Source organism: Aquarana catesbeiana, linkage group LG02 (genome assembly GCF_042186555.1).
Source record: "Aquarana catesbeiana isolate 2022-GZ linkage group LG02, ASM4218655v1, whole genome shotgun sequence".
NCBI lineage: Eukaryota > Metazoa > Chordata > Amphibia > Anura > Ranidae > Aquarana > Aquarana catesbeiana.
Window position 1 is genome coordinate 457,860,978 of NC_133325.1, and position 14,795 is coordinate 457,875,772.

Consider the following 14,795-nt stretch of genomic DNA (forward strand, 5'->3'; position numbering starts at 1 on the left):
TGGTCCTATCAGGTTGTGGAGGCGGAGTCACAACCCAACGTGTATGCTGCCATGAAGATGCGACAGGAAAGGAAAATTACGGAAAGGTGAGTATACAATTTTCCGTTTTCTTGTAGTTGGTGACCAGTTTTGCACACATCTCAGGAGGGATTTTGGTCCACTCTTCTTTACAGATCTTGGTAACTCGAAGTTTCAGCTCCCTCTATAAATTTTCTATAGGATTAAGGTCTGGGCTGAGCTAGGCCATGACCTTAATGTGCTTTTTCTTGAGTCATTCCTTTGTTGCCTTGGCGGTATGTTTTGGGTCATTGTCATGTTGCTAGACCCATCCACGACCTACATATTTAGTATTCTTACCCAAGCCAGATCCCACCACCCACACCCCCCCTGATCCCACTAGTGGGCATGTTTCAGTGCAAGAAAAAATTATGCATGATGTGTAAATTTGTCCAGCATGGACAAAAAAGCTTCTCTACAAAAGGAAAAACTTATCCTATAAAAGAGTTATGAGTTTCACAATTGCTCCAGTGATCATGTAGTATACTGTCTGACTTGTCCTTGTGGCCTCCTATATGTTGGCAGAACCATCTGTCCCCTCTGCCAACGGTTTGGCAAGCACAGGTGGTTCATCGAACAGGGATGTGATGAGCACAGTGTGCCAAGACATTTTTTGACTGAACATCAAAAGTCCACCGAAGGCCTGAAGGTGTGGGTCATAAAGGCCATCTCCGGATGTTTGCCTGCTGCGGAGCGTTTCAAACGACCCTGCCAGCGGGAGACTTTCTGAATATATTCCCTTAACTCCCTCTCGCCAGGGGGACTCGATGAAGAGTTAGACGCATACACCTTGTTATAACAGATCACACGCCCATTTCTGTTTTTTTTTTCTCCCCCCACAAACAGGTCTGTCTCTGCTCTACCGGTCGGGAGTGGTATAGTAAATATATTAATATAATATGTGTGTGTAATAAATATATATATATATATATATATATATATATGTATTACATGATCCATCATTAGGTGAACCCCACTTGGTATCTACACCATGAGGGGACACACACACATATATATCCCTTGTATACCAATTAGGGGGCACACAGCACCAACCTTATCATTACCGTTCATTATTAATATCAATTCTTTACACTACAGCCTGTTCCCTCTCCATCATCTCTTCATGTTTACATGCATACTAACCCCCCCCCTTTTTTTTCTATTTTACTTGCCTGGGCCTTCATACATCGTTAACCTCTTCAATAGGCTTCTATACATATAGAAGAGAATTATGCTTCATATATTTCCTTGTGTATCAGTTTTAAAAAAAATAAATATATTTTTATTTTTTTGGGGTTTTATTATTTATTTTTCCCTGAATTGTTTACTGATTGGTCTGCTGGAAGTTCTAGTTCCATGGCCACACCCACATGCTCTCCATTGTGTATATATAGCTGTCCTCCTCTAGAGGGCAGCAGGCCAATAGAAGGAGCAGCCAGCTCCAAGCGCATAGCCTTTCACCACTGCAGCCCTGATTGACAAGATTCCAGCCCTGCCTAGGTCCAGTCAGATGCCGGTGACATCACTTCCTGTTCCACGGTCGATGCTGGTCAGTGTGGAGCTTCTTAGTTCCTTTGCTCCTGGAGAAACACTCCATTCCAGCCAGCTGCTCAATCCTTTCCAGCTATCCGGAACAGCGGTGGGACCCACAGAGCCATGTGGAATGCCAGGACTGCACTTTACTTTGACGAGCATGCATCTTCTATCATCTTGTAAGTAGTTTTTGATCTTATCGTATTAAAGTCATCATTTTAATATTACACTCAGGTCAGTGCCTCCCCCTCCCTGTTTTTTTCTTACATATCTTCAGTATTCTGGCTGAGGGAAGAAGGTTCTCATCCAAGATTTTACAATATATAGCCCTGTCCTTTGGCCCCTCTAAAAATTATGGAGGGAGCTGAAACTTAAAGTTGCCAAGCAACAGCCAAGAAACACTAAAGTAATACTAAAGTCTGTGTTTTTTTTTTTTTTTTTTTAAATAACGAACATGTTGTACTTACCTGCTCTGTGCAGTGGTTTGCACAGAGGGGCCCAGCTCCTCCTCTTCTCGGGTACCTCTTTGGTGCTCCTGTCCCCTCCCTCCTGTCGCATGCCCCCACACCAAGCGGCTTTCTATGGGGGCACCCGAGCCGCAGCTCCGTGTGTCCATTCAGTCACTGCTGTGTCTCAGCCAATCAGGAGAGAGTGTCCCGGAGGGCTGAGGCACTCATGCACATTGATGGATACAGATGGGGCTCAGGTAAGTATGAGGGGGTCTGCTATACACAGAAGAATGCATTAAGATAAAAAAAACTCTGCCTTTATAACCACTTTAAGGATTTAGAGAAGATCTGTAAAAAAGAGTGGACCAAAATCCCTCCTGAGATGTGTGCAAATCTGGTCACTTTCTACAAGAAATGTCTTACCTCTGTGCTTGCCAACAAGGGTTTCTCCACCAAGTACTAAGTTATGTTTTGCTTGGGGATCAAATACAGGCAGTCCCCGAGTTATGAACGGGTTAGGGACTGCCAGTTTGCTCTTAAGTCGGATATGTTCGTAAGTCGGAAGCGCATGGGCAGAACGGCAGAGACATTGTTTTCCTTAGAAAGACCGCTGGGCAAATACAGTGTGACATAAAATATTGCAGCAATTGGCATTTTATTCCCTAGGGTCTCTGCTAATATATATATGTTTGGGGGTTCCAAGTATTTTTTTTTTTTTTTTTAGCAAAAAATATTGATTTTAACTTAAGAAAGAAGTGTCAGAAAAAGATTTAGACTTTAAGTGATTAAACTTCCTGCATTTACAGTTGTTTAAAACTTGGCAGACTGCCCAGTTATTTGTCTACACAGAGAAGTTTATCCCTTTGATCTAAGAAGGAAGTTAGTTACAATGTTTCAAGTTCTAAACTTGGCAGACTGCCTGGATGCTTTCTTTTGACAGCTGAGTGAGCAGATAATCTCTCCACTTTTTCATATGAAAGAATCGGCAAACTCAGCAAGACAGATCCTGAATCGAGATCATGATTTTTTAAGAACCACTTTGTAAAAAAAGTAGGCTTACTATTAGTTAAGTCCAAGTAGGTGCATGATATCTTCTGAACTTACCTCCTATTATTTATATCTGACATGTTTATGGCTCGGCTGGAGCATACACAAACACCTATTGCAGGAGCTAGGCACACAGAGCAGCTATGCCCACCCCTTCCCTTTGCTGCCCATTCAGAGAAGCCTTTGGGTTTTTGTGAATGAGTTCACATAGTTCACAAAGGCTTCTTTGATAGGGCAGGGGGAGGGGCAAGTGAAGCAGCTGCACTGACTCTAATGTTGATGAGGTTAGACCTGAAGCACCAGCCTCAGGCTCCCAGAAATACAGTGATGGCTGTCTTTCAGGGAGTGCAATAAAACTGTCATATATAAATAATAGAGATAAGCCCAGGAGATGTCATGCAGCTCCTTGGATTTAACTCATACCGTGCCTGCACTTTTTACAAAGGAGGTGAATTCCTGCAATTCAGCTTTAACCCTTTTTTTTTTTTTTTTTTTTTTTTTTTGTCATGGTAGAACAGTGTTTTCAACTGTAGTAGTAATAATTCACTCACAAAGCAATAAACAGTATAGTAGCAACTAATAAGAGTAAATTATATAAATAAGAAATTGTTGCACCAATTCAAAGGGTTAAAACTTTAATCAAAATTGAAGGGTCCTCATGTCTTTGACCAGTCATACGCATGAGATTCACACTGTTTTGAAGTTTAGTAAGACCTCTGGTACAACAAGTTGTACAGTTGTTATAAATCTGGTTTACCACTGGAGGGCCTATTATAGTCCCTCCTGTGATTATAGTGATTTATTACAGTTGAATTTGTTTTGTATTACATTCATTTTAATACGTACAAATATTTTAATATTTTAGATTGCTACCTTTTGTTTCATCTAAATTGCTGTTCTGTGTAATATGCATGCATTTATTCACTGTTATGGTGTACACGAGGGGTTAACATCACAAGAGCTAATAGCCCTTCCCCCTTCACACCTATATGCTTATATATCTGCCTGCTGGTTGGCTCCCTTGACTTTGATAAAGCACAGGAGCTTGAAACATGTAAGTCACGGTCGCCACGGCTACTTTGAGCTTGCGACCCGCTTAGCTTCCTGGTACTCCTCGTTTCCGGCCCTGACCCTGCCTCCCGGCTTCTGGATTCAGTGCGCACCATCCAGAGCGCCCTCCAGCATGCCAGGTTCCAGCCAGCCTGATCAGCCAACTTGACCGAGGTCGTTCACAGGCGCGATCTACAATCTACCTCCTGGATCATCACAGCGAGTCTGATATCCGGAATACAGCCACTAAGTGCACCTTAGTGAGTGGTGTCTCTCCACCTCTATTTTTCTCCCTGCACATTGAGCCATTGGGTCTGACAATTAGGATCGGAGCTCGGTGCACACTTGCTGACATTAACCCCTTGTCATGGTGGTATCGTATATACTAATTTTCAGATTACTTCAACCATGATAATGAGTTGTGCTTATGAATTCTAATAATTTTATCAACTCATTTTATCATTGACAGTTGTTTTTAATTTCAAATCTCAGCATGCATCCTATAAATGAACTTTATTGATTATACCATCAGCAATAGTTTTTTACTACTGGTCCCATTGATCGCTGCATTTTTGTTTATTTTTGTTGTCTACTTTTCTTCCAGAAGTTTGCAGCTGCACTGGTGTCCAGCTATTCCTTGCATAATTGTTATGACATGACAAAAGTTTCTAATGACTGCCAGTTTTAGCGCTTTAGAACTCTTTTTGTTTTCTCTCTGGTACAACAAGTCTAAGCTGGAAGTTAGGATCAAATTCTTTGAAATTTCACTATGCACTGTTTAGAAAGTCATAAATGATCACAGCTATGAGTTTTTTATATGGCAGTGTTAGTGTAAATAAATCAGATCATGACTGAATACAAGTGTTACCTGAACGTCCAGTGAAAATAATGTTAATCTGCACGAGAAACTGATTCGTTAATCATTAATTCGTAAAATAAATTTTCGTTTTTGTTTTTCTTTTTTTTTGTTTGTTTTTTTTAACATCAAATATTAAAGCATTTTGCAGTTATGGTATGATTGGAACTATTTCCATGTTAAAATTGTGGAAAGCTTTTGAAAAATGATGGAAGATTTTTCTATTATCTCTTTGAAAGCAGAAACCCCAATAAAGAATAAGGGCACTTTGACCGCTCCACTTAGCCAGCATTTTTTTACTTTACATACCTGAATTGTACCATATCTGTGGTTCCAAAACCCTACAGAGGGATTGAACAAGTTACTGTTTTGTTTCAGTGGATTTCCTGCGCGATCTTTTTTCCCGGACGCTGGGCATTGGCACTCCAGAAAAAGTCCTCGATGAACTAACCCTTGAAGGAGTAAGCAAATTCATGCTTAGTGAAAAATGTAAGTTACATATTAAGATTTTTGTCACAATGTTTTAGAAACAATTTTTAAAACTGTATTATATTTATATTTGGTAAGGATTTTCACAGCTTAACTACTCCTGCTGTAAAGAACTATACTATTGGTAGGTCCTTTTTGTCTTTCATACACAATAGAGGACAATAGGACCCCAGTTGCCTTTATAAAGCAGAGTTAAAGCCCCGTTGCACTTTCCTTATCTATCACTATAACATAGCTGGTGGCAAAAACGGTAAAAAAAAAAATGTGGTGATATTTTAGGTTGTTGAACACTGATAACTGTTGCCGCAAAGGTTAAAATACTCTGTGCTGCCAACACATAGGAGCATTAGACTACTGCTGTCTCGCTGGCTGAATGTTAGTATAAACAAGGAGGGTTTTAACTAGCACTGTAAGAAGAGTTCTTTTTGGTAAAAGTGGTTCAGCTGTAGCATACTCTGCTGTAAGGGACAATAATAACAATATCATTATTGGATTGTTTTTAAATGACTCGATGCTTGTGCAGTTATTTACCAACTGCATATTTTCAGGGAAAAAAAATGCACTAAAATGAATTTTAGTGCACACAAACACAATATAATACACATTTTTTTGGTAAAATATAAAAGATGGGGTTGCTTCAAGCAAATGGATACCAAACATGTCGAGTCCTAAAATTGCGCACACCCGTGGAATCGCAACAAACAATGGTACCCAAAATTCTCTATAGCGGATGCTATAAACGCCTTTACAGGTCATCAGTTTAGAGTAAGCCATGAAATATAGCTCTAGAATTATTGCTTTCAAACCGATGTTCGTGATTATACCTCACATGCGTGGCACGTTTACTGTTTGCATACACATGCTTGGCCTGGACTGCGCTTTTTATATTGTGTGTGTGCGCTTTTTTTAAAATTATTATTAATTTATTTTTTTTTTTTTGCCATCACAAGGGTATTAGCAAGCCCCCTATGTGTAGGCATGGGCGGGTGACAGATACTCTTTGTGGAGACATTGTGAAACTCCCAATGTCTCTCCTGCACTCTGATGCCACTAAACCAGCACAGATCGTGCTAGAATAGCTGTATCCTCGGCTACACTAGCCGAGGAATGACACCTGTGACCCTGAAAGGAACATAATACCTGTTGCTTCTGGGGTCATTAGTTGTAGGAGGGAATGGGGAACAAAGGTTTCCCCCAAGTTTCTTCTGCATACTCGGGGGAAGCTGTTTTCTGCGGTTCCAAACTCAACAGTGGAATGGGAAAGCTTGGGAAATACTGTGGGAGCTGGCAGAGGCACTTTAAAAGCTATGTAAATTTAATCAAGTGGCTCTAGAGCCACTCAATCACTTTTATCGGAGAACCCATTGCTGGATCCTAAACCTGGTATCAAGTTTACAGCAGTTGATTTAACCACTTTCTTGCCATGCTATTAATAAATGTACCTTGGTAAACAAGTGGTTATAGCTTAAAGAGGTGGTCCAGTCTGTAACAAAAAAATAAAAAATAAAAGTCAGCAGCTACAAATCCCATAGCTGCTGACTTTTAATAAATGACCTGTCCAAGGATCTAGCTCCGTCCTCACCTGGGCTGGTGCTGTCATCCTAAAGAAAGAGAACTTCCTCTTGGATCGCCTAGGTGATCCAAGCGGAAGTGGGAGCAGGTACCTGTTAGAACTAGGGAGGATGCCTTAAAGCAGAACTTCGCCTTTTGGGTAGAGTTCCGCTTTAACTAAAAAAACTGAAAATAATTCAAAATTTGTCGTGATATTGGATACTTTACTGTTGTATTGTAATAGCATATTTTATAGTGTACTCTTTTGTACCATTCTGCTACCGTATATTTGTGGCCATATGTGTACTGCACTCATTTATGACTTATGTTTAGATCCTTATATAATCTGTATCTGTGAACTTTGCACCGGATTTTGCACTCTCAAGTTTTAGAAAATCAACCCCATAAAGTCTGCAACCTTGAGAGCCGGTTCACACAGGGGCGACTTGTCGGGCGACCTAGCCGCCTGACAAGTCGCCTCCCGTTCTGTACAATGGAACTGTTCTAATAGGAGCGACACAAGTCGCTCCGACTTAGAAAAAGGTTCCTGTACTACTTCAGGGGCGACTTGCATAGACTTCTATACAGAAGTCGTTTTGCAAGTCGCCGCGGAAGTCTTTTGCAGGTTGCCTCGCTGCGGTGACCTGCAAGTCGTGCCGCCCCTGTGTGAACCGGGGCTCAGGTTATGCTGTCACCTGCAGCACAATTGGACATTGGGAAACATGAAACTGTAGCCCCCTCTTACTACACATGTCCCAGTTTTTTCATTAGTGTTCTGGGAATATGGGTGCCTTTTCTTCAGTTCTGCTGTGTTTAAGACATCTTTTCTGGTAGCTTTTTTTCTGGTACCCTTTGATCGCCCCTGATGTTAACCCCTTCCTAGCTAGTGTCATTAGTACAATGACAGTGCATATTTTTTAGCACTGATCACCGTATTAGTGCCACTGGTCCCCAAAAAGTATCAAAAGTGTCAGTTAGGTGTCTGATTTGCCTGCCGTAATTTCGCAGTCCCACTATAAGTCGCTGATCACCGCCAGTACTAGAAAAAAAAAAAATTTAAATCCCATGCTTATTGGGAAGGAAGTGAAGGTAATTCTCCCAAATGGAGCACAGATGGCAAAAAGTAAACCAACAGAGGTTATAATCCTCCCTTACTCTATCCAAAATGAAAAAAACATTTTGCCTATGGTTCTACTTTGAGATTATCGGCCAATTGTGTTATACTTTGAAGCTAAAACAATACAGTTCATAAATCAGAGGAAGATTCTATGCTAATCCCAGATCCTGCTACATATATGTTTGTTGAGGTTGATTGAAGCTAAAATACCTCTTCTTCCAGTCCCCCAAGCAATGGTATACACCAGTGGCAACTGGTGCTTCATTTTTTGGGTGGGGTGGCAAACAAACCACCCACTTCCCCCATCCCCGCTCGCCCGCACACAAGCCCGCCAGCCCAGCACTTGCCCTATCCAGATCCCGGGCGGCTTCCTCTGCGAATCCGATCTCAGGGCCCGCTTCTTGTCCTGATTGGCTGGGAGGAGAAGCAGGAAGACAATAGCGACTGTTAATTTGCTATTTTCACAAGTGGGTGGGTGCTCTGTGCCCCAAGTCCACCCTTTCTGAAGCCAATTAGAGCCTCTGGCTCTAATCCATGTGCTTTGCAAGAAAAAAAAAAACCTGTAGAACTCTTCGCGTCAAGTGCTACTCCCCTTATGGACAGGCTGCCGCTGGTATACACTGTTTTGAAATTATATACTTTTAACCCGCTTTTTTTCCATTGCAGGCAAAAATGTGGCATTTATGGTTGGCGCAGGTATCTCAACATGTAAGTATTTTACTTTCTGTGTTCTATTTGTGTTTTGGATGATCCACCAGCACATTAGTGATCAGATCACTAATGCATATGGTGGCTTATGTGATGTAAATTAAATGGGGGGGGGGGGGGCTGTAATGATGCTTATGCCTCTCTCTATGTCTTTTCGATTACATCTGTAACTTGTACTTTTACAAAAAAAAAATACAAAGGTTGTACATGCCCTCAGTGATTGTATATTGATCTTCTAAAGCTGCAGGAATCCCTGACTTCCGTTCACCAGGCAGTGGACTGTATGCCAATCTTCAGAAATACAACTTGCCATACCCTGAAGCCATATTTGAAATTGGATTCTTTAAGGTAAGGTCATGTTGCATTTTATATTTACCGGTATATATACATGAAGCAAAAAAGGAAATCAGTAGCTTGCAAAGTAAAGGTATCAAATTAAAGTTAACAGATTGTAGAGTAAGCACTTTCATAGTAATTGAAAACTTTGAAGTGATTTTTGATGTCTTTCCTTGGAATATGTACATTTGTTATTATTTGAGCTCCTTTTATTTTTTTAGCAAATTGGAGCATTTAAATTACTCCATGCACAGAACCAACATGAAAGGTAGATCTGTTGGTCTTATGCCGCGTACACACGACCGGACTTTACGGCATACTTGGTCCGGCGAACCGGAGTCCGTCGGACAATTCGATCGTGTGTGGGCTCCAGCTGACTTTTTTTTTTCTCAAAAGTTTGACGGACCTAGAAATGAAACATGTTTCAAATCTTTCCGACAGACTCGAGTCCGGTTGAAAAGTCCGCTCGTCTGTATGCTAGTCCGAAGGACAAAAAAACGACGCAAGGGCAGCTATTGGCTACTGGCTATCAACTTCCTTGTTTTAGTCCGGTCGTACGTCATCACGTACGAATCCGTTGGACTTTGGTTGATTGTGTGTAGGCAAGTCCGTTCATTCGGAAAGTTCGTTGTAAAGTCCGTCGAAAAGTACGCCGGACAAAGTCTGCCGTAAAGTCCGCTCATGTGTACGCGGCATAAGCCAGGGTTTAATGAACCCTAGGGTTCCCGCGAGAAGTCTCCAGGTATTCTGCCAAGACACCCTTCCAGGAATGTACATTGGCTTCACGGGGACTTCAGTACCCCTGCGTTCCTCTTTTACTAATTGGCTGGATTGATATCTGCTGAAAGACACTGTAAAAGTTCTGGCTGCTGACATCAACAAACAGCAGCTAGAGAAGCATTCCACACAGAGATCGGCAGCATCGGACAGAAGTACTGCTTCTGTTTTCAATGGCGAAATTACAGAACTCTTATGAATGTGAAACCAGAGGTCAGTGTAGATACCCCTCTGTACTGATAACTTTCAGTACATTTTTACCCTACTGTTCATGCTCAGGGACTTGTACAGGAAAATACCCTGCATGGTCTGGTACTCTACTTAGTATTCTATTCCCTGTTAATCTGTAAACTGAAACAAATACATTTAAAAGCTATGGGCTGATGATTCATATTTAGTTTTCAATTAATTTTAGTAAAGCTTGGCCACAGATGGAGCAGGAAAATCTCTTTATTCCCCCATTAACACAGCCAGTGTTGATGGGGTAATCCCTCCCACAGAGCTATTGTGTTCCCCTGGTAGGGGGAGCCATCCCGGCAGGAGAACACACAGTGATAATCTCATGAAAAGAGTTCGCTCAACTTGGGTACAATCAGCCTGCCCATACATGGTTTAAATCTATGCCAGTCCCTGCATCTATGGCCAGCTTAAGATGCTCTATAGTCACGCATCAAGTCAAAAACAGAAAAAAGAGAGCCGAGGGGCAGCCTCTTCTGTTTTGAGGCCAGAACTTATACTGTCAGACAGAAATCAATCTGTCTGATAATATAGTCTTTATTTCAGTGCTGGTTTGCAGAAAGTGTTTCAGTGCCCAGTACCACACTGTCACTGTACTATACTCTGGTGCCCAGCAGGTTGATGGCCCAACACACTCAGAGGGCCAGCAGGCCACTTGCTGGGCACCAGGGGTCTAAAGTTTACCTTCTTTGTTTGCCTCTGTTACAGAATCTTGTATTCTCCAAGACAAGCGGTACATGTTAAATAAGCATTATGTGGCCGATATAACTAGTTTTCCCTGGTGCCTAATAGATGCTAAAAAGAAATCCTGGTCATTATAGTAAAACATTTGACATAGAAGTTGTTAGTTTTTTTTATTTTTTTAAGCAGCTGTACTGTGCTGTTACGTAAGCATTTTATGTACTCCTACAATGCATAAAGCTAAAGCACACCATACTCTGAAGACACAGCACGGCTGCAGAAAAAGTGACAGATTCTCTACAGATTGCGAGCAGCCCTTGCTGTTGCTAGAAATACAGCAACCGTTTTAGACGCATGCAGGGAGAGGGGTTTCTGTGCACAGTAGTACATCATTTTTCAAATGCATGAGGCACTTTGGGGAGCTGTCAGTATTGGCACTTCTATGTGTAGCTGCTGTTTACAGTATAGCTGAAATACAGGCATTGTACCATTTGGGACCTCTCTGTGCAGCTACTGCTCATGTTCAAAATACAGGAGACACTTTAAGGAGTTCAAATTTGGCATACTGCTGTTGGCTGTGAGCAGAACTGCAGGGACCAAAAAACAGACTATGCATTTGTGTGTCCTTGAGCCTGCTCCCCACCTTGTCACCATCTGCAATGCTTCTTAATACAACAAGCACTGTAGCCTGTGATTGCACTGCAGGGACACAGAAGGAATGAAAACTATAATGGACTTGAAGTGCACATACTAAAAAAGGGCTTTATAATGACACTAGACTTTTTTACTTTTTTTTTTTTTTTGCTGCTGTGTTTTTTGCTCCTCTTAAAAACGTTTAATTCGCTATGCATGGTCCCACTGTATGTAGCTACTCTCTCTTGCTTGCTCTCAAGATGTACTAGGGGCAATTTTGGCTTTGTAGTGTGCATAGAGCAGTGCACATGACTGTGCACTGCTTAATTCAAACAAACGGAAATGGGGAGGAAATTGAGTGGTTTGGTAGTTCACGAAGGATGATACAAAGAGGCAGAAAAACACAGTAAGAAACCATTTCATGAAAAATGTATTACCAGGCAGTTAAATAATGGATTTGTATTTAAGGAATAGTACAGCCCCATGAAGCAGAGTACACACACTGTACATCATTAGGTGAATAAAAAATAAAATTGCCTCTAGTAGAATATGGGCCTGTTAGAGATATTGGAGTGCAGTACCACTTTGGTGAACAGGGACTGATGTGTATAGAACAGAATATTCTCTAAAATGTTGCATAAGATGGTGTGTGTGTGTATATATATAATATAATATTGGAAATATATAAATCTGTTAATCTGTTTCTTTTTTTTTATAGCAAAATCCAGAACCATTTTTTGCGCTGGCTCGAGAACTGTATCCCGGACAATTCAAGGTAAGTACATGAATGTTAATATATTTTATGACATTAAAGAACCTACAGTCAGGTCCATAAATATTGGGACATCGACACAGTTCTAATCTTTTTGGCTCTATACACCACCACAATTAATTTAAAATGAAACAAACAAGATGTGCTTTAACTGCAGACTTTCAGCTTTAATTTGAGGGTATTTACATCCAAATCAGGTGGACTGTGTAGGAATTACAACAATTTGTATATGTGCCTCCCACTTTTTAAGGGACCAAAAGTAATGGGACAGATTAACAATCATCCATCAAACTTTCGCTTCTTAATACTTGGTTGCAAATCCTTTGCAGTCAATTACAGCCTGAAGTCTGGAACGCATAGACATCACCAGACGCTGGGTTTCATCCCTTCTGATGCTCTGCCAGGCCTCTACTACACCTGTCTTCAGTTCCTGCTTGTTCTTGGGGCATTTTCCCTTCAGTTTTGTCTTCAGCAAGTGAAATGAATGCTCAATCGGATTCAGGTCAGGTGACTGACTTGGTCATTGCATAACATTCCACTTCTTTCCCTTAAAAAACTCTTTGGTTGCTTTCGCAGTATGCTTCGGGTCATTGTCCATCTGCATTGTGAAGCGCCATCCAATGAGTTCTGAAGCATTTTGCTGAATGTGAGCAGATAATATTGCCCCAAACACTTCAGAATTCATCCTGCTACTTTTGTCAGCAGTCACATCATCAATAAATACAAGAGAACCAGTTCAGTTGGCAGCCATACATGCCCACGCCATGACACTACCACCACCATGCTTCACTGATGAGGTGGTATGCTTTGGATCATGAGCAGTTCCTTTCCTTCTCCATACTCTTCTCTTCCCATCACTCTGGTACAAGTTGATCTTGGTCTCATCTGTCCATAGGATGTTGTTCCAGAACGGTGAAGGCTTTTTTAGATGTTGTTTGGCAAACTCTAATCTGGCCTTCATGTTTTTGAGGCTCACCAATGGTTTACATCTTGTGGTGAACCCTCTGTATTCACTCTGGTGAAGTCTTCTCTTGATTGTTGACTTTGACACACATACACCTACCTCCTGGAGAGTGTTCTTGATCTGGCCAACTGTTGTGAAGGGTGTTTTCTTCACCAGGGAAAGAATTCTTCGGTCATCTACCACAGTTGTTTTCCATGGTCTTCCGGGTCTTTTGGTGTTGCTGAGCTCACCGCTGCTTTCCTTTTTTTTTTTTTTTTTTTTTTTTTTTTAAGGATGTTCCAAACAGTTGATTTGGCCACACCTAATGTTTTTGCTATCTCTCTGATGGGTTTGTTTTGTTTTTTCAGCCTAATGATGGCTTGCTTTACTGATAGTGACAGCTCTTTGGATCTCATATTGAGAGTAGACAGCAACAGATTCCAAATGCAAATAGCACACTTGAAATTAACTCTGGACCTTTTATCTGCTCCTTGTAAATGGGATAATGAGGAAATAACACACCTGGCCATGGAACAGCTGAGCAGCCAATTGTCCCATTACTTTTGGTCCCTTAAAAAGTGGAAGACACATATACAAACTGTTGTAATTCCTACACCGTTCACCTGATTTGGATGTAAATACCCTCAAATTAAAGCTGAAAGTCTGCAGTTAAAGCACACCTTGTTTATTTCATTTCAAATCCATTGTGGTGGTGTATAGAACCAAAAAGATTAGAATTGTGTTGATGTCCCAATATTTATGGACCTGACTGTAAATGCTGATTTTATGACAAAGAAACCTAACTTTTAAAAAACTTTTCTTAGGAGAAACATGGAAGCTGGTAAAGATCCTTACATCAGAAATTAAGCTTTGGTGCCTTTACAAATAGAGCTTTTTTTTTCAAAATGTAAAATTTTATATTCTGAAAAATCCGTCCATATGTGTGCATGTGAATACACAAGTGCCATTGGTTTATGTGCATATAGCAGCGTGCTGCATATTCTCCAATACATGTCAATGTATTAAATTACGCTGCAGTTGTAGGTCCTCAGTGCTGCAAAAACAGGCAGATTTTACTCTGTACGCCCATTTGCGGCATGAACAGCCAGGGGCAAGAACACTTGTACAACAAATATTGTTGCTTGCAACAGATTCATGTACCTGTCAGAAAGATGTACATAAATTTGTAGCATTGTCTCAGATGGCCTTTGCTGGGAGCTACAGTCGCTGTTACTGAAATCCACCTGTAACTAATCATGTAAACTTGCAGTAAGGCCATATTCACACTTGCGAATGGGGCCGTTTGCGATTACCCATGGAAGACTCAGCAGGGTTCCCTGTGATTAGCTGCGGGCAGGAAGCCCCATTATAAGCAATTGGATCCTAAAAGAACCCATAGATATTTGCAGCTGTTTGCATGCAATTGCTCATACAGCGATTACCTGCGGGTGATCCATCCTGGATGCAGACAGTATGCCCAGGGTCAATCATTCACAGGTAATTGTTGCATTATTCATTACACTTGAACCACCATGAATACCTGCAGGCACTGTCAAGCT

General features: G+C 41.2%; 1 protein-coding gene across 1 annotated transcript in view; it reads left to right on the plus strand.

Moving 5' to 3' along the window:
* SIRT2 (sirtuin 2) overlaps nucleotides 1–14,795 on the plus strand; it is a 61,020-nt gene that overhangs the window by 12,408 nt on the left and 33,817 nt on the right. The window contains exons 4-7 of the mRNA XM_073615638.1: nucleotides 5,371–5,481; nucleotides 8,816–8,857; nucleotides 9,099–9,205; nucleotides 12,240–12,296. Coding sequence (XP_073471739.1) covers nucleotides 5,371–5,481; nucleotides 8,816–8,857; nucleotides 9,099–9,205; nucleotides 12,240–12,296 — 317 coding nt within the window. The remainder of the gene's footprint in view (nucleotides 1–5,370; nucleotides 5,482–8,815; nucleotides 8,858–9,098; nucleotides 9,206–12,239; nucleotides 12,297–14,795) is intronic.